The sequence below is a fragment of the Magnolia sinica genome, chromosome 3 (genome assembly GCF_029962835.1).
Source record: "Magnolia sinica isolate HGM2019 chromosome 3, MsV1, whole genome shotgun sequence".
Lineage (NCBI taxonomy): Eukaryota > Viridiplantae > Streptophyta > Magnoliopsida > Magnoliales > Magnoliaceae > Magnolia > Magnolia sinica.
The window spans coordinates 76,316,608-76,341,267 of record NC_080575.1 but is presented as its reverse complement, the minus strand read 5'-3'; the positions used below and the strand labels follow the sequence as shown (position 1 = coordinate 76,341,267).

Here is a 24,660-nt window from a genome sequence, read left to right as displayed (position 1 = left end):
GATATATCAACATGGCCTGTGCAGGATCCAGACCACACATCAAATGAGGCCATGTGTGAACATGACCCAAAACCAGACCGGTCCACTCATCAACTGGGCTACATGTGTGTGTAGAGAGAGATAGAGAGGAATGCCCACCTGCACACCTTCTTATGTGAGTACCCATGTGCACCTTTGCACACATGTCATGGGCACAGAATCTGAACGGTCCACGTGATGCGGCACCCCTTGAAACCCTATGGGCCCAATTTTCAGCCTGATCCAAAACTCTAGTGATCAAAGAGAAATGCAAATCGCGGAAACTGTTTCCTTTTGCCATGGCCCACCAGAGTTTTGGATCGGGCTGAAAGTTGGGCTTATGTGGTTTCAAGGAGTGCTGCATCACGTTGACAGTTCAGATTCTATGACCATGACACGTGTGCAAAGGTGCGGGGGGTGCTCACGTAGCGCGCACCTTTGCACACGTGTCTTGGGCTCAGAGGTGCAAATCAAGGTGAGTGCTCACCTGCGCACCTTCTTACGTGAGCACCTACGCACCTTTGCATAGGTGTCATGGGCTCAGAAATGCAAATCAAGGGAGGAAACTGTTTCCTTTTGCCACGTGTGCAAAGGTGTGCACTTAAGAAGATGCGCAGGTGAGCATCTCTCTCTCTCTCTCTCTCTCTCTCTCTCTCTCTCTCTCTCATATTCATATTCTAAGTCTTCTTTCATGCACTTGCTACACATTTGCCAAGTGGACAATCCTCTTTTCTGGGCCACTAAAAGTTCACAACAAGCCCTGCCTGAAGAATAGCCTGGTTCTTGCCATTTCATTCAATCTTACCTGGGAGTGCAGCATGTGCATGTGTGTCTTGGAACCCAAGAGGCAAAAGGGAGAGATCTTGAGCTTCAAAAACTTATTTTCAAAAACCTACTTATTTGATGTTAACAAGGAGAGTTTAAAAAGAATCAAAGTCTCTACGGCCATCACTTGAGGTCTTATAATTCTTACGGTAATTCCGCGGGAACAACAGTCGCCTTATCTTCTTTTCTGCAGCACTTTCTGACATTGCCTGCATATAATCAGTTTCCAAACAGAAGAAAAAATAAGTATTATAGAATTTAAAATCCAGAGTTCCAATAATGGGCACCTTGAGATTCTTCTAGAACTAGAATGAATACCAAGGACCATAGTTTGCAAACCAGGACGGTTCTTATCCTTGCCTTGGTGGTAGACTCCCAGAAATTTCAACACGAGCTGTGGGGTTCAATACCCATAGGTGGTGAAATCCCACTTTGGCGTGAGTGCGTGCCTCTGTGTGTGTGTGTGTGTGTGTAGTTTGCAAACCAGGAAAGCTGACCTGGGACTTGGACCAGTCAACCCAGCCCGGTCACTGGATCAGGAGAACCAGGGCTGTTCTAGACTCAGGCCAGGTTTCCCAAGTCAAAGAGTGAGTTAGTTGAGCAGGCCGATTTAAAACGAGTCAAGTGAGTCTAGGAAGGGCATTATTGTAATTTTAAAGAGTACTAACCTAAAACATTAAATCAGCCCCCTTTATCCTCCTTCGTTCCCTCTACTTTTTTACCCTTGTAGAAACCATCCCACACCATGGACAGCAATCAGCCCACTAGATGGGCAGTGTGCACAAGCGCAAAAGGAGAAAGCAAGGGAGAGACATTCAGGAAACCTTAGAACATTCTCACCTTAATTTTATTAGAAAACTAAAAGGGAGAGACATGCAGGAAACCTTACAACATTCTCACCTTAGTTTTATTAGAAAACTAAGTATCAAAAAGGGGCCCTGCTGGCCCAATGACCCAGGCCCGGACCTAATTACATGCAAGAAATATATACGCATGCATACAATTCTCAACACTCCGCCTCAAGCTGGAGTGTATACATCGAACATGCCCAGCTTGCTAATGATGAATGAACCTTGTGACCAAGGCAAAGGTTTGGGGAAGATATCCACCTACTGGACTTTACAAGGAACGTGTTCTGTGGTGACTTCCTTGGAGGCAATCTTCCCGCTAATAAAATGACAGTTCACCTCTATGTGCTTCGTACATTTGTGGAAGACAAGGTTACTGGCTATATGTGACATTGCTTGATTGTCACAATAGAAAGTCATTGGCCCTCCATCGACGAGTTCAAGTTCCTGGAGGAGAGATGAGAGATTGGATCCATGGTAGCTTGTAGACAGCATGGCCCAGAGCTCTGTAACTCAGCTTTTACACTAAACCTAGCAACAACTATCTGTTTCTTGCTTTCCCAAGTTACCAAATTCCCTCCAACAAAGATACAATATCCAGATGTGGATTTTCTGAACCAGGCCAATCTGCATATGCATAGAACTTGACCTCAAGATGTTCATAGATCTGCAATGAAGGCCTCGTCCTAGAGTGTTCTTCATATACTGAAGGATACGTACGACAGCCTCCCAATGTTGTACTTTCAATTGATGCATGAATCTGATCACTATGCTAACGGCATAGAAATATCTAGTCGAATGACTGTCAAATAGATAAGCCTCCGAGCTATCCTCTTGTCCCCTGTGGGTCTTCAAACGACTCCCGTCATCAGATAACTTGCTGTTTGAAATTTGGATCCATTGGGACATCACAATATTTGAATCCTAATAATCCGGTTTCTTCCAACAAGTCCAGTGGACACTTCCTTTGAGACAAGTTTATTCCAGTGGCAGACTAGGCCACTTCAATCACCAGGAAATAACTCACAAGACCAAGATTCTCAGTCTAAAATTGTTCCTTGACATGATTCTTCACTTTTAATATGTCATCTTCATCATTCCTAGTGATGATTATATCATATACAACCAATGCCACCATTCCTATAGATGCCCACTTCACAAACATAGAGTGATCCATATGACACCTGTGATATTAAAAAACAATCAACACACAACAAAACTTCTCGAACTATGCCCCCTAAGAAACTGCTTGAGCCCATAAATGGCATTCCTAAGTTTACACAATTTCTCACTCTCCCCTTGAGCAACAAACCTAGGAGGTTGCTCCATGTAAACCTCCTCAGTTAGGTCACCATTGAGGAAGACATTCTTGATGCCCCACTTAGGTCACCTTACACCACACCCTGTTTGCTGCCATAGAAAGTAAAACTCGCACAGAACTTAGTTTAACCACCGGAGAGAGAGTTTCCTCGTAATCCAGTCCAGCGGCTTGAGTGGACTTTAGTAACAAGATGCACCTTTAAGCGTTCAATTGAGCCATCAGGTTGGTATATATGGTACACGACCACCCACAACCACCCATTCTCTTTCCAGGTGGCAAAGATGCCAGGGTCTGTGTTCCAGTTCAACGCATTACTGACATCTCCTCTTCCATGGCTCTCCACCACCCAAGATGAGCTAGCACATCACAGTGTGAAGTAAGGACCACTTCATGCGATGGAGCTAAAGAATATGCTTTGGATGAACAACTAAGAGGGTGGTAAGAGACAAAGTTACAGACAAGATAATGTGGGGGCATTTTCACACCGGGCTCAAGTGGGGTGGCCTATGGGATGCAGGGGCACACTCAAGGTGGGTGGCCCGCATAACCCATGGATTTGGGGCCCGTGTGAGGTGGGTGACTTGTGTGATGTAGAACCCATGGATTTGGGGCCAACGAGGGAACGGAACCCATGGATTTGGGGCTCACGGGGAGGGTTTGGCCGATGACCTAACCCATGGACTTGGCCTGGGCTATGAGATAAAGGGATTAATTCGCCATGCTCTAACAGTTCGAGCTTTTAGAGCAAGTGGTTAATTGTCCTGCATCATAGGATGTAACGTACACGATCGAGTACCTTTTTTAGAGCAATCAGTAGGTCAACATCCGGTTGTGATGGAGTGGATGGAGGAACCTCAATTGAGGAAGACGATGGTGGCACATGTGAGCTAATTGTACCTTCCCTGGTGTCTTGAGATGTTGAAGCAGGAGTAGATGATATTGGAACAGTGTTGCCCAATGGTCTAGGAGCAGGAAGGAGACCATCAGACACCAACTCCCCTTCACGAGAAGGGGTGGAGAAGCATGGAGTGTTCGAAAAAGGGAACATTAGCACTAGTATAGAGACAACCAATAACCAGATCAAAACATTTATACTCATTTTGGTTGCAAGAATAGCCAAGGAACACAGGTTTCATTGCAGGTGTGTCTAGTTTATCCGACTTCTCACTATTTTTCTAGACAAGCATCATGCAGCCAAACACATAAATAGGTAAAGCAAATGGTGGTATATTGGGAAACAACAAAGAGAAGGGTGTCTGACAATGAAGAATACTTGAGAGCTGCATATTAATTAGATGACAGCCAATAAGGACAGTAATGTGTTACTCCAGAAACGTTTGGGGACATACATGTGAGTGAAGAGAGATCCTACTGCCTCAAGAAGATGGTGGTTTTTCCTTTCTGCAACACCATTTTGTTGGAGGTGTAAGCGAGCGAGGTTTGGTGGCTAATCCAAGCTAATTCAAGATATTTGTGGAATGAATTCGACAAATACTCTAAAATATTATCAAATCCAAACCACTGGATCTCTTTATGGAATTGATTCATAACCTCATAATGAAAGAATTTAAACATTTCAAACACCCCCAATCTATCATACATCATTAAAACCCATGTCATATGAGAAAAGCCATCAATAAACGTAACAAAGTAGTGAAAATTATGCAGAATTGGGACTCAAATGAGACCCCACACATTGTAGCAAACTAAAGAAACGGTGCATGACTACGATTAATGGGTTGAGGCACATAACTAGATTGACAATGTTTCACTAACTGAAAAACCTCACAATTTATTGAAGTCGTATTTGATAAAGTAGGAACTAGTTTCTTAAGAGACTACACAGATGATTGAACCGAACGTGCCACTATAGAGAAGTGATGTTGCTCACACTAAGAGTTGGTCCAACTCTTTTTGGTTCAAGGTAATAGAAGCCTCCCAACTCACACCCTCCACCAATCATCTCTTTTGTTTTGAGGTCCTAAAATACACAGTGAGAGGGATAAAAGATTCTGGAACAATTTAAATGCTTTGTCAATTGATTCATAGAGAGTAAACCAAGAGGAGACTTGGGAACATAAAGGACAAAGGGAAAGGTCATATTTGTACTGGGTGAGATGACCCATTTTCCAATGGTAGTAGACAAGGAGCCATCTGCAAGAGAAACAGGAGGGAAATGTGAAGAGAGATAGGTAACCTATCATGTGGTCAGTGGCCCCAGACTCTCGCCCAAGGTGATGAACCAAAGGATGTGGCTAGAGCATTACAGGAGTTGGCAAGAGAGGTGTAGGAAGAAGTAATTGAGTCAGGCATCATGTTCTGCTGATAAGCTTCTTGAGATCAAAACAAGAGAGCACCACAACGTTGCCAGTGCCTGAAGAATTTCCACTGGTAGTGGTAGAGTTGTTTGTGCATAGTGCTGGGCCGGCATGTGGAGAAGGATGGGCCTCAGTTTTCCTATGTAAATCCCAACATTTGTCGACTGCATGATTGGTCTTCTTATAGTAGCTGCCCACGACCTCTTCCCCCTATTCAACCACCATGACAATTGTCACGGCCACCACTAACATTATTAACCCCACTAGACATAAGGGAAGCATTCTCGCTAGATGCAAGAGAAAAAGATGACGAGGGGCTGATACACACAACACTCGGGCAAACACATCAGACAATATCGGAACTCGTGCACTCCCAAGAAGTTGTGCTTTTACTGGCTCGAGATTAGGGCAAACTGTGGCAAGGAGAAGGGCCACAGATTCTTCTCTCTAATATTGTGTTTTTTTTTTGTTTTTACACACACACACACACACCACAATGGGTACCCTTGAACCCATGACCTGTGTGTTGAAACTCTTGCGAGTCTACCACTAAGCCATGAGTAGGGATCCAAAAAATATTCTCTCTAACATTGTTGTTGGGCAATATCAGTGGTGAGCAGATGGAGCTTCATCAAACAGACCTTGAAATCGTACATAGTGTTCATGAAGGTTTTCTCCCTATCTCCTTGTCTGAAATTCTTTAAAAATATCCTACAAGCAACATATGTTTTTCTCGTTTGAGTAAAGTTGTTGCATGGTATCCCAAACCTCATTAGCACTCGCCATTCATTAAATTGTCAAAAACATTTTCTTCCATACTATAGAAGAGCCAACTAGTGTTCGAAATATCGATACTATCGGCCGATATTATTGGTATCGCAGTCCAGCGATACGATATCCTTCAAAAGATACCAAAAAGTTTTTTTTTTTTTTTTTTTTAAAAAGGGCCAAATATTGTTCGGGGTAGCGTCATTATCCGAAAAAATTGGAAAAAAACAAACAAAACAAAACCAGACGATGGATTTTGATAACTATAGAAGAGATCGCCATGATCGGAAGCTTCCGTTTGGTGGGCCATTCGAATCGAAGTAGGTTACCGCAAATAAAATCTCCGATTTTGAAGAGAAATCTATCGAAATCCTCGCCGATACTTGAGATATGGGAGAAATTTTAGGGTTCTGGAAGAAATTTTAGGGTTCCGGCCTTCCAGAACCCTCTCTGCTTTAAATAAATAAATAAAAAAAAGAAGAAGAAGAAGAGGAAGAAGAGTGCACGAGCCCTTTTTAAGGAAAGGGGTACCGTACCACACACGATTAAGCTGGTGTGTTGACATCACAAAGTTCTGTGGGTCCCACCATGAGCTGTGTTATATCCAGACCATTCCTCCATTTGGCAAGCTCTTCGTAAGGCTTGAGCCGAAAAATAAGACAAATCCAAATTTCAAGTGGACCACAATGCAAACAGCAGTGGGAGATTGAACATCTATCATTGAAACCCTTTTGGGGGTCACAGAAGTTTTGGATCAATATGATATTTATTTTTCCTCTTCATCCAAGTCTGTGTGACCAAATTAACAGATTGGATGGAAAATAAACGTTATGGTGGGCCCTACGAATGTTTTAACGGTGACAATCAGTCCCCATTGTTATTTGTGGTGTGGTCCACTTGAGCTTTGGATATGACTCATTTTTTTATTTCTTGATCTAAAATGATTTCTCCAAATGCATGAACAGTATAGATATAATAAATACATTATTGTGGGGCCTTGTAACATTGAAATGTTTGTCCAGCTCGAGCTTGAGCAGCGTCAGTGCCGAACGCAGATTTCTTGTTAAAGCCTTTCCAAGGAAGTTCCTGCTATTGGAACCTTAGGTGGGGCCCACTATGATGTTTGCCAGGAATCCACTCCGTTGATCTGTTTTGTGAGATCATTTTAGGACATGTGGTAAAAAATGAGCAGGATCTAATACTCAAGTGCGCTGAAAACGTGAGGATTGAACGTTAACACTTGAAATATTCGTGGGGCCATTATAATTCATGTAAACTTTGTGGGGCCCATTATAATTCATGTATTTTATCCACTCCATCCATCCATTTTACTAGATAATTTTATGGTTTTAGCCTAAAAATGAAGCATATCCAAAGCTCAAGTGGACCACACCATAGAAAATAGTGCAAAATGAACATTTATTGTTAACAAATCCTTGGGGCCAAAGAAGTTTGGGATCAAGCTGATATTTGTTCTTTTCTTTCATCCATGTCTTTGTGATCTTATGAACATCTTAGATGAAAAATAAACATCACTGTAGGTCCTAGGAAGGTTTCAACGGTGGAAATCATTATTCCTACTGTTTTGTGTGGTCCATTTGAGCTTTGGATAAGTTTCAAATTTGTGCTCAACCCCTAGAATGAGCTAGAAAAATGGATAGACGATGTGGATAAACCATGTACATTCACGGTGGGCCCAACAGAGTTTATTTAATACTATAAGAGCATATTTAAGTGCAAAACTTTTGTGGCCCACTAATGTTCAATCACCATTGTTTCCTATGGTATGGTCTACCTGATTATTGGATCTACTTTATTTTTTGCATAATGTCTTGAAATGATATGGAAAAATGGATGGACGGGGGGTGGATCTTGAATATAGTTGTATTAGTTCAATCGAACAACGCATAGCTTAGGACCATATACAAAGGAAACCTATTATGTGCACTTCTTTTTTGAGACTTTATGATTGAAAAATGTGTATTAAGATCTTTTTTAATAATCCTTAAAGTTTCATTGAAAAATTCAACCATTTTCCCAATGTTTCCCCATGTTTCCTAAAAAGTGCGATAAATTATGTGATACAAACGATATATCCCGTGTGATAACCGATACATATCTATATCCCAAGGGTGTGATACATTGCGCGATACCGATATTTCGAACACTGGAGCCAACTCATCACCTGACAGTCATCTTCTTTCCATTGGGAATAGGTATCAATCTCCTCTAAAGGTCCGGCCTCAATAACATGTGTCATGCGTGACAAGTTGGTATTAGAGCCCAGGTTTAAGATCAAACTGAGGACCTAGAGGAGATTTTTACATAGAAACATTGACTTAGGATGCATTCCCATAACAATATCCAAAAAAAAAAAAACCTTAACATCTCATGTCTCGCTTAGATGTTGGTATACTCAAGCTTGTTTGTTTAAATAATCATAGGTCATGGTAGAATTCAACATGAATGACAAAGCCTCACCAGGAACACCTACTCCCAGCGTTAATGAAAATGGACCGCTTATTGGTGGGATCCTCAGGGCTATAGAAGAACTTACAATCCTCGTGGGACATTAGGTCAGGCAAAACCAGGCGCGAAGTTCAAACCCAGTGGCGCTTGTTACCTATGAAGGGACTGGAGCCTTATTAAAAAGATTCAAAAGGCAGAGGCCGCCCATATTCAAGGGCGGGTTTAATTTAAGTGAGGCAGAAGGGTGGAAGAAGCAAATTGAAAATATCTTTACGGTTATGAAGTGCGACGAATACCAGAAAGCGGAGCTAGCCATTTATATATTAGAAGGGGAGGTAGACCACTGGTGGGATTCAGTCGTTAGAACGAATCCAGGAGTTGAAGTATGGACCTGGACTTCATTCTGTAAGGAATTCGATGAAAAATACCTTCCTCTTTACATATAAAACCAGAAGATAGAGTTCATGAGTTCGGAGCAAGGAAATATGACAATACGTCAGTACGACGCCAAGTTCGAAGTAGATTAGCCCCTTTTAGGATTAAAAACTATGTAGAAGCTCTAGAGCGTGCCTTGGCGGTAGAAAAAGATATTAATGAATTTTGGAGGAATCGCGATCAAAAGAGAGATGCAAAGAGTAGTGCCAGAACCATTCCGCACACGTCGCCGATCCAGTAAGATGCAGCCAAAAGGCAGAGGATGATGTTGACACCAATGGCCAGACCAGCCCCAGTACAACATTCACTCAATTTTCAGGAGTCTGCTATAACTACAAACTCGAGGGTCACAACTCCTGTAATTGCCCTCGACCACAATGACTTCAGTACCCACAGAAACAAGGATTGCCACAATCATCCTTCAAGCCACTGCAGCATTACGCGCCACCGTCTTCATATCAGCGGCCCCCACAAAATTTCGCAACATCTCAACTGGATCCGAGACCGCCTCATCTATACCCACAAAGACCTCCTCAACTACATTCGAGACCACCTCAAAAAGGGCCACCATTGGCATATCAGAGGCCACCTCATCAGGCACAACAGCAGCATGGATCTTCGCAATTTCAACAGTAGAGACGGGGAGGTCAAGTACCTCGTCCTTAGGCTCAAGGTCGCATTTACGCCTTATTGCAACCTAGTGACGACACAACTAGGTTGTACGATGACTCTACGCAACAGTATGATAACCCAGCACAGGGATATGAGGACTCAGTACAACCATATGATGACACGACGCATGAATTCGACAATCCAACACCCCCATGTGAAGATCCAACACCACCGATAGACTCGAGCACATTAATAGACATCGAAGCTACCGGGGATGTAGTCGAAGGTACCATCATTATATTCGCATCTCTAGCTAGAGTATTATTTGATTTTGAAGTGTCGCATTCATTTATCTCGCGTATGGGTGGAGAATTAAAAAAATTTGAATTAGAGAAAAAAAAGAGAAATCGGAGAGTACCCTCAAAGATTGGTGATCGGAGGTGGGCCATTACGATATATCTGTGGGGATTTCTCGGAGATTCCGGCGAGAAATCGGGCCAAATTGAGGAACCCCTTCCTTCGGAACGAGAATCGCCGCCGCCGCGATCGTCGGAACCTCCGCGTGCGTGAAGGAGAGGGAAAATGAAGAAGAAGGGCGCGGAGATGGGGTGAAAAGGGGTTTTCGATTGTGCGGTGGGTTACGGAGTACGCTCTTATCGTACTCAATAAACTTAGGGGGTTGATCCCTAAATTTAGGAATTTTAAGGGCCCACCTTAAAGGAGTCACTCTTTCCATTGTTTTCTATGGTGGGGTTCACTCGAGCTCTGGATCTGCTACAATGATCTCTTCAAATGTATAGACGGTGTGGATCATTCGTCAATCAATGACTAAACAGATTGGATACTCCCCACGACACTCAACGTATTTCATCCATTCCGTAGATGGTTTTATCCCAAAAATAGAGGGATATAAATCTCATGTGGACCACACCACAGAGAACAATGGTGATTGGATATCCATCATTTAAATCCTCCTAAGGTCGTACTTTTTATTTGACATCAAATCGTCGAGATGAAGGGAAAAAACAAAGTTTTTAAGTTCATTCTGTAATGTGGTCCATAGGTCGTAATATCATAAAAATGGATACGTCGAAACACATACATCATGGTTCAGCCATTGGCTAGTGGAGTAGCCAATCCGCTTCCGTCAATAAAATCTCATCTCACCCACCGTGATTGCACGTGGTTTATCCATGCCATCCATTTGTTTTTACCGATCATTTTAGGTGTTCAGCCCAAAATTGAACCATATCCACAACTCAAGTGGACCATACCACAAGAAACAGTGAAACTGTTAATTTCTACCGTTGAAACCTTTTTAAGTCCCATAGTGATGTTTGTTTGTCATCCAACCAGATATTTATTTTTTCCCACAAATACATTATGGTGGGGCCCACAGAGCTGAGATGAACTGAAATCACAAATATTAACCTGATTCAAAACTTTTATGGCCCCACGAATATTTCAACTGTGGATGTTCAATCCTTACGTTTTCAGCCCATTTGAAAATTGGATCCTATTCATTTTTGGCTCTTTGTTCTAAAATGGATGGTGGATTACTCACAAACATCACCATGACCCATCTAGCTTCTAAGTGAAGGAACTTTCTGCAATGGGGAGTCCGAAATATGAAGAGTAGTAGTGGCTCGTATTGACTGGTGGGTCTGATGTTTTACAATGTGGGAGTGGGCGTCACTCTCTCCTTTGTTTTCTGTGGTGGGGTCCACTCGAGCTTTGGATCTGACTCATTCTTTTTCTCATGGCCTAAAATGATATCTTCTAATGGATGGACGGTGTGGATACAACACATACATCATGGTGGGCCCTTCAGAACTTGGTGATGTCACTTCATGTCCCCATCATTGATACGTATAGTTCTCTTGAAGTTTCATTAAAAATTCAACCATTTTCCCAATGTTTCTCAAAAGGTGCGATAAATTACGTAATACATGCGATAACCGATACGTATCTGTATCTCAAGGGTGCGATACATTGTGCGATACCGATATTTCGAACACTGGTTGTGACCCCTCTTGGTAAATCAATAAACTTAGGTCAGATATGTAAATCATCTCCGATTATGCTTAAGAATGTAGAATTGAGAGCCGATCTTATAGTTATGTCGATGAGATAATACCACATCATCCTAGGAATGGATTGGTTGTCCTTATATCGAGCCAAAATAGATTGCTTCAAGAATATGGTAACTTTAAACGTTGATGGGCGACCGCCGCTACAGTTCTTTGAGACATGAAGGAGAGAAGCACTAGTTAGCCTATCAGCTCTTTCGAAAGTGGACTTGCAAGAAGAAAGAATAAAACAAATCCCAGTCATTAACGAATTTTCAGAAATATTTCAAGACATTCCAAGATTACCGCCACGAAGGGAAATAGATTTTTGTATTGATCTTGTACCGGGGACCGCACCAATCTCTAGAGCACCGTATCTCATGGCTCCAGTCGAATTGAAGGAACTAAAGGAACAAATTCAACAACTCCTGACTTAAGGTTTTATTAGGCCAAGTACATCACCGTGGGGAGCACCAATTTTATTCGTGAGGAAAAATGATGGTCTATGAGGTTGTGCATCAACTACCGACAACTTAATAAGGCGACCATTAAAAGCAAGTACCCATTAACAATGATAGATGACTTATTTGATCAGTTGAATGGAGCATGATATTTCTCGAAGATAGAATTACGGTCCGGATATCTCCAATTGAGAATTAAAGGCGAGGACATACCTAAAACCGCTTTTAGGACACAATATGGCCACTACGAATTTCTAGTGATGCCCTTTGGTCTAACGAATGCCCCAGCAGTATTTGTGGATCTTATGAATAGGGTCTTGAAACCGTATTTGAATCAATTCGTGATGGTATTTATAGATGACATCTTAATATATTACAAGACCCGAGAGGATCATGTGAGACACCTAAGGATCGCTTTGCAGACATTAAAAGAAAATCAGTTGTATGCTAAGTTAACAAAGTGTGACTTTTGGAAAGGGGAGGTGAAATTCTTGGGTCACGTGGTTTCAAAGAAATGAGTGCCTGTTGATCCATCAAAGGTCGAGGCAGTAATGAAGTGGGAGCAGCCCAAGAATATGACAGAGGTGCGTAATTTTCTTGGTTTAGTGGGATATTATAGGAGATTTATCCAAGGATTTTCTAAAAACGCTAGACCATTAACTCGGTTGACATGAAAAAGCACGCATTTTAAATGGAATGAAAATTGTGAATTAGCTTTTTTTGAATTGAAAAATCGGTTAACTTCAGCTCCAGTTCTAACCTTACCAGTTGAAGGAAAAAGATTTGTTGTGTATAGTGATGCATCATACAAGGGTTAGGATGCGTTCTCATGCAATGAGGAAAGTAATCGCATATGCATCGAGGCAATTAAAAACTCATGAACAGAACTATCTTACGCATGATCTGGAACTAGTAGCGATAGTATTTGCCCTAAAGATTTGGAGACATTATCTATACGGCGAGCAGTTTGAATTATATTCTGATCACAAGAGTCTAAAATATCTTTTTGACCAAAAAGAATTAAATATGCGACAATGGAGATGATGGAATTCTTAAAAGATTACGATTTTAATATTTGTTATCATCCGGGTAAGGCAAATCTTGTGGCCAATGCATCAAGTAGGAAGACAAATAAACTTATGACATCTCTAATTATTCAAGAGTGGAAGATGCTTGATAAAATAAACGATTTTAATCTTCAACTTAGAGCAGATAGTCCCCGGGCTTATCTCAGCAACATAGTGGTGCAGCCCACTCTGGTGAGTCGAGTGATAGAATCACAAAAGAATGACGCCTGGCTACAAGCCAGAATAGCGGAAGCAGTGGGAAATGATAACTCAGAATGGCAAGTAGGCCCTGTTGATGGAATCAGATTTTGAGGAAGATTATGCGTTCCACACATTCCTGAATTGAAGAGGGAAAATTTAGATGAAGCACACCACTCGAAGTTCACAATTTACCCGGGAGGGACGAAAATGTACCGCGACGTTCGACGACAATATTGGTGGAACAACATGAAGAGAGAAATTGCTGACTACGTGTCTAAGTGCTACGTATGTCAACAAGTCAAAGCCAAGCATCAGAAACCTTCAAGGTTATTTCAGCCTTTGCTAGTTGCAAAATGGAATTGGGAGCACATCACCATGGATTTTATAGTGGGATTTTCGAGGACCAGATGCAATCACGATGCTATTTGGGTGATTGTTGACCGATTAACCAAGTCTGCACACTTCCTCCCTATTCATATTTCTTCATCACTAGACGACTTGAGTAAGCTTTACATCAAGGAGATCGTTAGACTACACAATATTCCCATATCTATTATATCCGATCGAGACTCCAGATTCACGTCGCACTTTTGGAGGAGCTTTCAAGACGCTCTGGGGACATCACTCAACTTCAGCATTGTTTTTCATCCGCAAAAGACGGACAAACTGAACGAGTGAATCAGATCCTTGAAGATATGCTTCGTGCTTGCATCCTCGAATTCAAAGGAAACCGGGACAATCATCTACCATTGTCGAGTTTGCTTATAATAATAGTTTTCAAGCTAGCATCGGTATGGCACCATATAAAGCATTGTATGAAAGACCGTGTCGGTCACCAAATTGTTGGACTGAAGTTGGTGAAATAAGCATGCTTGGACCAGAGATTGTCCAGGAAACGACTGAGAAGATACGGATCATTAAGGATCGCCTACGTACGGCACAAAGTCGGCAGAAGAGCTACGCGGATCACCGAAGGAAAGACTTAAAGAGTTCTTTGTGGGTGATCACGTTCTACTCAAGGTATCACCGATGAAAGGAGTAGTGCGATTCAAGAAGAAATGGAAGTTAGCACCACGCTACATCGGGCCGTTCGAGATCCTGCAGAGAGTAAGTGTTGTGGCCTACAAACTAGCTCTACCCTCACAGCTATCCGGCATTCGCAATGTATTTCACGTATCAATGTCACGAAAGTACGAGAGGGACGCGTCGTACATTATTTACTGGCAGCCACTAGAAATTCGCGAAGACATCACATACGTGGAACAACCAATTCGTATCCTCAACAGAAGGGATCAAATACTTCGAACCAAGACCATATCACTCGTAAAAGTGCAGTGGGGACATCACGGCAAAGAAGAAGCTTCATAGGAGCGCGAGGATGAAATTCGAGAAAAATACCCACAACTTTTTACACCATAGGTATGTTAAATTTCGAGGACAAATTTTTTTTTCTTCTAAGGGTAAAGAATGTATTGACCTGGATAAAATGTAACCAATCCATGCATGCATGATTGCATGCACGTACCAAATAAAACCACACACACCATGCACCCTTCACATGTTGCACACATGCGAAAGAGAAGAAGAAATGAATGGATATAAATACAAGTTTTAAAAAAAAAATGTGTGAAACGTGGGAGGTCTAGCGTTTCAATTCACTCTACCCATCTGGACCATTCAAATATCATGATACTCACCTTTATTAACTAGTCAATATATCCTCACATCAATCTAAAGCATTCAAAGAGTTCAATCCCTGACCTACTTCCTAGTAGATGGTCAAACCAATCAAAATCATCCAATGGCGAACCATATCGTCTAGACTGTTGAATTAGAATCTACTATGTGAAGTGCCCATATAAAAATCTAAATCATTCATTATCTGAACCATCTAAGCATACATCTAATGAATAGTATTCTAACATCAGATCTTGCTTATGTGCACATTATTTTAGATAGATGTATAAGTATTAGCATGAGAGGTGACAACGTAGGTTGGAACTTTTTGGTATTAGTATTAAATATAGTAATGAAATTAGTATTTAATATAGGAGTTTTAAAATTTTTATTTTTTCATGTATGAAACACCAAGACTCGTATTTTGCTTCACATATCAAGCACGTGCATGCACATTTATTGCATAGGTCCTATAAATAGGGTTTAGCCATCAGCTTACGGCATGAGTGTGGGTCCAGTAGAGTTTGAGTGAGGGGCCACCCTTAGAATCATAAAACAATAGTCGGTGTGTGCATGGTGCATAGGTGTGAGTCGGTCAAGACATGATTTTAGACATTGTGCACATTGAGTGTGTATACGTCAGGTGTGTACTGCATAAGGTTTGGCCCAGCATTTCAAATCAGGTAGGTGATCTTAACTTAAAAGTTTAAAATTTTCAGCTTATTATTATGTCATCTTATTCCAAATTTTAATAGTAATATTGCTTAAATTAATTATTTATATGATTGATCTTTTTATTTAAAATTTATTTAATTATTTGGCTTAATTGTTGAAATTTTGAAATATACCTTAAAACAATTGTTGAATTAAATCAGTTTGGTTCATCGTAAAATTTTAATTTAATATTCAAATTATATATATATATAATGAATCTTAATTAGCTTAGAATATAATATAACTTAATTAATAAATTATTGAAAGTATAATTTGATTTAATTTTTTTTTTTAAGAAATAAAAGAACATGAATTTAATTATACAGATAATAAAATAACATGAATTTAAGCACTAGAATCGTAAATATGTTATGCATGTGATACTTTCCATGAATTTTCATAAACAATATCCGTTATCGCTTACAACACCGTACCCTAGTGGATGGCCACGTTGCATTAACGCCCACGCACTGGTACCCCGTGGTGAGGGACCCATTTATACGTTAGCTGGTCAGGTTACTTCTCCAGTTGTACCTCTAATGTATGTCCGCGCACACAATTGTACTCATACGCCGTACACAAAGGAGACCCCAAAGGATCCAATGGGTTCTAAGGTCTTTCACCCGATGGACACAATCGCCCCACTTGCTGGCATTAGGGTCTTATACTCAAGGGACACGATCGCCCTACTTGCTTACGTTGCATTCAACATATTAATATCAATGCTCAATGAATGCTAGACATGCATATAAGATGAATCATTGTTTCACAATTGAAAATATGAGCATAAAGCTATCATGGATTTATTCACGTGCTTTTACTTCTCTTAAAAATTATTATAAAAATCGATAATTATTGAATTCTCAAAATATCAACAATATAAATTTTTATTTCTAATTAATAATTCTATATATAATTTCGTCAAAACATTAATAATTAAAATACTTTAAAAAAATATTTTTTTACTATTATCAAATTTAGGAATTACTGAGATTTGATAATGTATAAGAAATTTTATTTTAAATTCTAACTTTAATTAAATCAAAATTTTTATTTAAATAATATAATAAATCATATTAATATAAAGCAAATTATTTTTATTTTTATTCACTAAATTCTAAATTTTAGAATTTATTTTAATTATAACATAAACTTAACAAATAATTTTTTTATTATTCTAATATTAATTAAAATTTAATAAATTTATACTTAAATTTAAATTGGGATAAAATTGATTTAAATCAATCAAATTATAATCTGATTTATTAAATAAATTCCAAAGCTAATGAATTTGATTTTTTTATAACAAAATTTATTTAGATTATTAATTTCTAAAAGTTTAGAATTAAAATTTGATTTTTTTAATTTAAATTAAATTATACTTTCAATAATTTATTAATTAAGTTATATTATATTCTAAGCTAATTAAGATTCATTATATATATATATATATATATATATATATATATATATATATATATATATTTTTATATATATATATATATATATATATAATTTGAATATTAAATTAAAATTTTACTATGAACCAAACCGATTTAATTCAACAATTGTCTCAAGGTATATTTCAAAATTTCAACAATTAAGCCAAATAATTAAATAAATTTTAAATAAAAAGATCAATCATATAAATAATTAATTTAAGCAATATTACTATTAAAATTTGGAATAAGATGACATAGTAATAAGCTGAAAATTTTAAACTTTAAATTAAGATCACCTACCTGATTTGAAGTGCGGGACCAATCCTTATGCAGTACAAACCCGATGTATACACACTCAATGTGCACGATGTCTGAAATCAAGTCTTGACCGACTCACACCTATGCACCATGCACACACCGACTATTGTTTTATAATTCTAAGGGTGGGCCCACACTCAAACTCTACTAGACCCACACTCATGTCGTAAGCTCATGGCTAAACCCTATTTATAGGACCTATGCGATAAATGTGCATGCACATGCTTGATATGTGAAGCAAAATTTGAGTCTTGTTGTTTCATGCATGAAAAAATAAAATTTTTAAAACTCCTATATTAAATACCAATTTCATTACTATATTTAATACTAATACTAAAAAGTTCCAACCTATGTTGTCACCTCTCATGCTAATACCTCTACATCTATCTAAAATAATGTGCACATAAGCAAAATCTGATGTTAGAATACCGTTCATTAGATGTATGCTTAGATGAATGGTTTGAATGATGAATGGTTTAGATTTTTAGATGGGCACTCAACGTAGCAGATTCCAATTCAACAGTCCAGACAATACGGTTCACCACTGGATGATTTTGATTGATTTAACCATCTATTGGGAAGTAGGTCAGGGATTGAACTATTTGAATGGTTTAGATTGATGTGAGGATACATTGATTAGCTGATAAAGGTGAGTACCATGATATTTGAATGGTCCAGATGGGTAGAGTGAATTGAAATGCTAGACCTCCCACGTTTCATACTTTTTTTTTACTTGTATTTATATCCATTTATTTCTTTTTCTCTTTCGCATGTGTGTCACATGTGCAACATGTGAAGGATGCATGGTGTGTGTGGTTTGATTTGGTACGTGCAGGCATGCATGAATTGGTTACATTTTATCTAGGTCATTACAACATGTCTTAATCTTCTCTTGGAAAGAAGAGAAATTCGAACTGAACAGGCCCATGGAAAATAGTTTTCAACACCCTCTCAGCTTAGCTGAGATAATGTGTTGGTTGTTTGCTCTAACATCCAAGGTATCCCATATGGGTATCGGTTAGCGTAAAGGTGTCCTCCAAAACCGATACGGATACGGGGGCATAACGGCCCATAACGGCGCAATTTTTTTTTTGCCAAAAAAATATGAAAAAATATGGATTAAATCCGGATTATTCTAAGCATTCCAAATATGCATTCATTTATAAATTGGAACATGTTTATGGTGGTGTAACGGTCCACTCTTTGGTGAGAAGTTGTATCGGACTGTCCAATTAATTTTTGAACCAGGTAACCTGAATTTGACTACAAAATTCATATATTTAATTTTCTAAATATCTAATTTGTATACTTAACAATTTAAAATCTTTCTCCCAATAGTTCTTTAAAAAAATGAAATTAAATTTAGGTAGATGGCGTTGCCAATTTCAGTCTGACTTGGAGGACCAATCTATGCCCCAAATTAGCCTCAAATTCATGCAATTTATTGCCATTATCCCACTTATGCATTGGTGGACATTTATTGGATAGTGAATCATAAAAAAAATCAAAAGGCCCTATTTTAAAAAATAAAAGTCCACAAAATAACAATTAAAACTATTCAAATAATTTGATTTTGGCATTGTGAGTTAGCAATTACAGTTCATAATTTAATTGGTAAATTTTAAGTTAATATATGTCTCGTGTACAATTTTTTAAGGGCCCGAATTAGGCGGGACTCGGATTGTGAAGTGTAGCACACGTGTCAAAGTTTTTTGGGCCCTACCCGTGATGAATGTGTTATATCTAAACCATCCATTCATTTGACGAGATCGTCTTAAGGCTTGACACGAAAAATAATATAGATCTAATTATCATGTGGACCACACTACAAAAAGCAGTGGGGGATTGAACGGCTACCACTGAAACCTTTTTTGGGATCACAGAACTTTTGGATCAATATGAAATTTGTTTTTCCTCTTCATTCAAGTCTTTTTGACCTTATGAACAGATTGGATGGAAAATAAATGTTATGGTGGGCCTACGAATTGTTTAACGGTGAAAATCATCGTCTCCGCTGTTATTTTTGGTGTGGTCCAGACAATCTTTGGATACGGTTCATTTTTTGGGTAATGCTCTAAAATGATATTTAAAAATAGATGAACGGTGTAGATATAATAAATACATCACTGTGGAGCCCATATAACTTTGATCTCCTTTGAACCATTCGTACAACTCGAAGCTCGAGCAGTGTCAGCGCTCGTCTTAGCATGACACATACCTACAACAACTAAGCTGGTGTGTGGTACACCTGCAAAAAAATTGTGTGGTACACCTGCAAAGAAAAAAAAAAAAAAAAAGGACAGAGGGAAACAGAAAAGAAAAAAGAGGGAAAGAAGAGAAGAAAAAAGAGAGAGGGAAAGAACAGAGAGAGAGAGAGAGAGAGAGAGAGAGAAGAAGAAGAAGAAGAAGAAGAAGAAGAAGAAGAAGAAAACGAAGAAGCACATGTCTACTGAGAAAAAAGCTAGTACCACTGAAAAAATAAGTTCTTAGTCAGATCTCACACTTCCTCTTTTTGCATTTTCCGTCTCCCACGTTCTTGACCAAAGAGGGCCGTTATGGCCCGTAACAACCCCGTAACAGCCGTTATAGTTACAATATCGGCCCATCGCCCATTACGCCCCCGTATCGCGTAACGGGCCCCACCGTTACCGTTACGTATCGGCCGTTACGGCCGATACATAACCGATTTGGGATACCTTGCTAACATCATATTTGGAGTCCATAGTTTTCAGTCACAAATACCAAGAATTTTCAACACACACACAAACAAAAACAAAAAAGAAAAAAAAAAAACCAACCAACCACCAGCAATGCAGCTCACTGTCCAGCAACAAACACTTGCAGCAACACCAACCAAACAACTTAACCAGCAGCAGTTGCTGATCACAATACCATCTCTCAATATGTTTAAACACAATTTCCACAGCAACAAAGAAGGATAAACACTTCTAAGATGCAAAACGAACAGCAATCTACGGTCATGATGTGCCGTAATGGCCGTTACATAAAGGAAACGGTGGCAACCATTACACGTTACGGGGTCATAAAGGCTGTTACAGCAAAAATGGCCCATAAAGGCCGTTACAAACCCTGTAACGGCCCATTACACCCCCATAAAGGCTGTAATGGCCCTGTAAGTAACAGTCCATGACAAGGCCGATACAGGTTTTTTGGGTTTTTTTTTCAATTAAAAATAAAAATAAAAATAAAATAAAAAAGGAGAGACCATAACAGCCGTTACGGGAGCCATAACGGCTCTTGCAGCCCGTATCGTAAAGGTAATGGTGGTGGCCATTACAGCGACCATTTCCGTTAAGGAATACCTTGATCCACACCACACATAACAAATGGTCCCCGGTGGTAGACTCACAAGAGTTTTCAACACCAAGTCAAGGGTTCGAGTAACCATAGGTGGTGAAATCCCACTGCAGCGTGAATGTGTGGGGCTGTGTGTGCATGTGCAAAAAAAAAGGTCCCCAACTGCCAGCAGATCATGTTGATCAAATCACGCTATTCAAACAAGAACGAAATTCGCAAACCACCAACTTGCGAAAGGCACCAAGGGCTGTGACAGGGCCAATCACAAAACATCAACAGTGGAGCAGCAACAGGTCACAAACCCAAGTGACAGTAAATCTCAACACGTTACAGCGATGTCATCCACATTGACCAGCAACGCATGATAATGGCCCAACTGGCCAGCTGATCCTACTGATCCAGAGAATAAAGAGAATAATGGCAGAATGTAAACCTAACAGTTGTTGAAGAAAACAAACGTGGTGTGGGATTTAAATGGTGGTACTTTCGATTCCATCCCACTTAATCCTATCTAATTATATGCGGCAAACGCCCCCTAAAAGGGACCCTGCTGGCCAAATGGGCCCAGGCCCAGCTACATCCACAAAATACACATGCACACATATAATTCACAACAACCCCTTACCAACTTTTTTAAGTTTCAATTCCCTCCCTTCTTTAGAGCTTTCATTGACAAAGAAGAGAGAAGTAAAGGTAAAAGAGATGGAACTTTTTTTGTTATTTTTTAATTCTCTCTTCTTTTTTTGTGAAGAAGAAAACCCTTTTTTCTTTTTCTTTTTTTTTTAATATTATTCTGATTATCTATTTCTTTTAGAAAAAAGAAGAAGAAGAAAAAGAAGGGATCTAGTAAAGAATCTTTTTTCTTTCACAGAAGATTATTTTTTTCTTGTATACTGTTTTTCTTTTCTTTTATTTCTTGTCAAGTATTTCTCTATTTTTAGTCCATCTGGTTATTTCATTAAGATGGAGTTCATAATGTTACATTTTTGCATTGTCATATTTGATAATATGTTTTTAAATTTCTTTTTTCTTTTATTTGTATTTGTCAATATATTTTATAATAATAATAAATTATTATTTGACCGCATGGTCAACCCACCGAGTCGAGTAGACCCGGACCCGATGACCAAGTCCCAAGCTGAATCCTGGTAGGCAAACTATGCCAAGGACTAAGAGAACTCTTTCCTAAGCATTAAAGAGAACCTAAACTACCCACTCCAACTTTGATTTCCAAATCCAGTAAGAATTTTCTAGTGGCCATTACATGACATGTTTGAAATCACTAATCTAAAGCTCTGGATGCAATTTCCACAGCATTTAAAGAGTGAAAAGATCCAAACAAACAAAATCAAAGGCCAGTAGTAAACTTGCGAAGTTGGGGAACAATGCAGATAATTCTCCACCATACATAGGCCCATCCTCAGTGAATGAATAGCATTCATCCAGTTGGATGCATCATGAATGACTCACATTGCAAAAAAGTAAATAGATAGATAGATAGAGAGAGAGAGAGAGAGAGATCTAAATTTTTAATCTATCAAACGAAAAATATAGTGAAGTTTATGGTGTGTTTACTTGCACCTAATATCATGAAATTTCATGACATTTTGCACCAAATTAGACTGATTAATCATGAAACATCATAAAATTTCGCAAAATTTGGTGCAACCAAAAGCACTTTTAAATAGAATGAAAAATAAAGTTGATGTTTTGTATTAAAGAAGAAAGAATTACCTGAGCATTGAATGAAAAACGAATTGTCTGGGCTTCTACCCCAGAGAAAGCTCTTACATCCATACCAAGACTGTCCACGCCAATAAGATTTGCACCCTGTACAGGACAGAAAGACAGTTTTTAGCCAATTACACAGTCTTGCAGGGGATTGAATCTACCATAGCAAGATTTGTAAAGCATTGCCCTTGAACTCTATTCCATTAAATCAAGGTCAAAAGCGAATCAGTCAGTATATACCAGGAGGTGCAACTCAGGTAGTTTGGGTGGGATTCAGGGTCAACCCAAGCCCAACCCGACCTGACTGGAAATCCAACCCAAGGTGCCCAACCTGAACCCAATCCAAAGTCCTCTATACTCGACCCAACCTGATCCAAACACGTGATGATTCCCAACCCAATCTAACCCAACTCCAAATCTGCTCAACCCGAAATTGGGTTGCATCAATCAAGTTCAGGTTGACCTGAACCCCACCACTGCAATGGGTGTTAAATTGTCTAAGGAAGAAAATAATGGATCTCTTCAGCGTTGACATTTCATTTTGCCAATGAATTTAGTCTATGCAATTTTGTGTTTCTGTTGCGGATGGCAAATAAGATCATGCAAATTTCCCCACTTCTAAAATTTATGTCTTCTCACTCTTCCATAATAGAAGTATAACATGGACATTAACTCATATGAAATGGAATGGCTAGCAATTTATAAGTATATAGACCTTACACACATTTGGTATTTTCACTCTTTAGGAAGAGAGAAAATAGCATTAGCTACTTCCAGAACACTATAGTTTCGTGGATTATAGAAATTCCAATAAACCGGAAAGGGTGCTGTTTAAACAACTTTTCCAGTTCAGCAATCCTGAAAATTCCATCCATCCCCAAATAACACCTGAAGTTTTGTGAAGGGGAAAAGTCAATTCTCCAGTATTCCTGTTTTAGCAATCCCCAATCTTCATGTGTGTTCATATGTGTATCACATAAGCATCGTCTAGGGTGCTCCATCCATAGTGATAATTGGAATTCAACCGGACTAGTTGAATCAATTATTTCTATCATGCTTCTTGATGCATTACTCAGTGCCTTCACTAACCATTGCCTTGTAAATACTCAATCAGGCCAATTTTGTCGTCAGCAGTAAATGTGAAGTTATCAATGACTTCACTGCATTTCATGGATGAGAAAATCATCTCTCCTTGATCTCCAAGCTCCAGCTTGAGGTGGGGTGCTAATGATCAAGTATTCTTGAGCTTCCAACCGACTGCATGTGACATTCATCCCTTCCAATGGTTTGGCCCCACCATGAAGATCACCTATAGATATATACATGTATACTTGTGTGTGTAATGTATATATGTGTATATATACATATATACACACATATATAATGCATGTGTGTATATATGCATTATATATCTCATGAGAACCCTTTGAGAACTCATTTCACGTGATGTATATCTGCAATCTAGGCCATACAAGCCTTTATATATGTATATGTACATATATGTCACATACATATATGTATATATGTCATAGTTCTGAATATCAGTATCGTATCAGTTGATATGGCCATATCGTATCTATATCAGTTCGATATGATACACGATAAGGGGTCGTATCGGACTGACACAAAATCTGGCCCATATCGGCCATATCAGTACCGATAAATTGTACCTATATTGGTTTTGACCGATACAAGCATAAAATCCCCAAACCGATGCCCCTTCCTTATATCTCTCTTCTATCTTTTTTCTTCGAGAGATTGTTTTAGAGTGATTTTCGGCAAGATCTACATGCATTTAATGGATTGAAACATGGAATTTTCAGTAAAATCCAAAAATCAAAGCTCAGGTACCCGATTTTGAGAAAATCGAAACAAGAAAAAAAAAAATCTTTCTTATTCTTCTTGGAATCAATTTGAAAAATCATTGTAAGCCTAGATCTATCAAATCAAGATAGATTCAGGGATCATCTTCTCATTCATGTGAAACCTTTCAAAAATGGCCCATTGACAGCCCTACTTGAAAGACTTTTTAAATCATTCTCTAAGGG

The 24,660-nt window shown here is 39.0% G+C and overlaps 1 protein-coding gene across 1 annotated transcript in view; it reads right to left on the bottom strand.

Annotated features, from left to right (window-relative positions):
- Positions 1-881: 881 nt before the first annotated feature.
- LOC131240035 (uncharacterized protein At3g49140) overlaps positions 882-24,660 on the bottom strand; it is a 67,012-nt gene continuing 43,233 nt past the window's right edge. Inside the window, exons 11-12 of the mRNA XM_058238043.1 lie at positions 22,616-22,711; positions 882-1,052 (exon numbers count right to left, since the gene is read on the bottom strand). Coding sequence (XP_058094026.1) covers positions 939-1,052; positions 22,616-22,711 — 210 coding nt within the window. The 3' untranslated portion in view covers positions 882-938. The remainder of the gene's footprint in view (positions 1,053-22,615; positions 22,712-24,660) is intronic.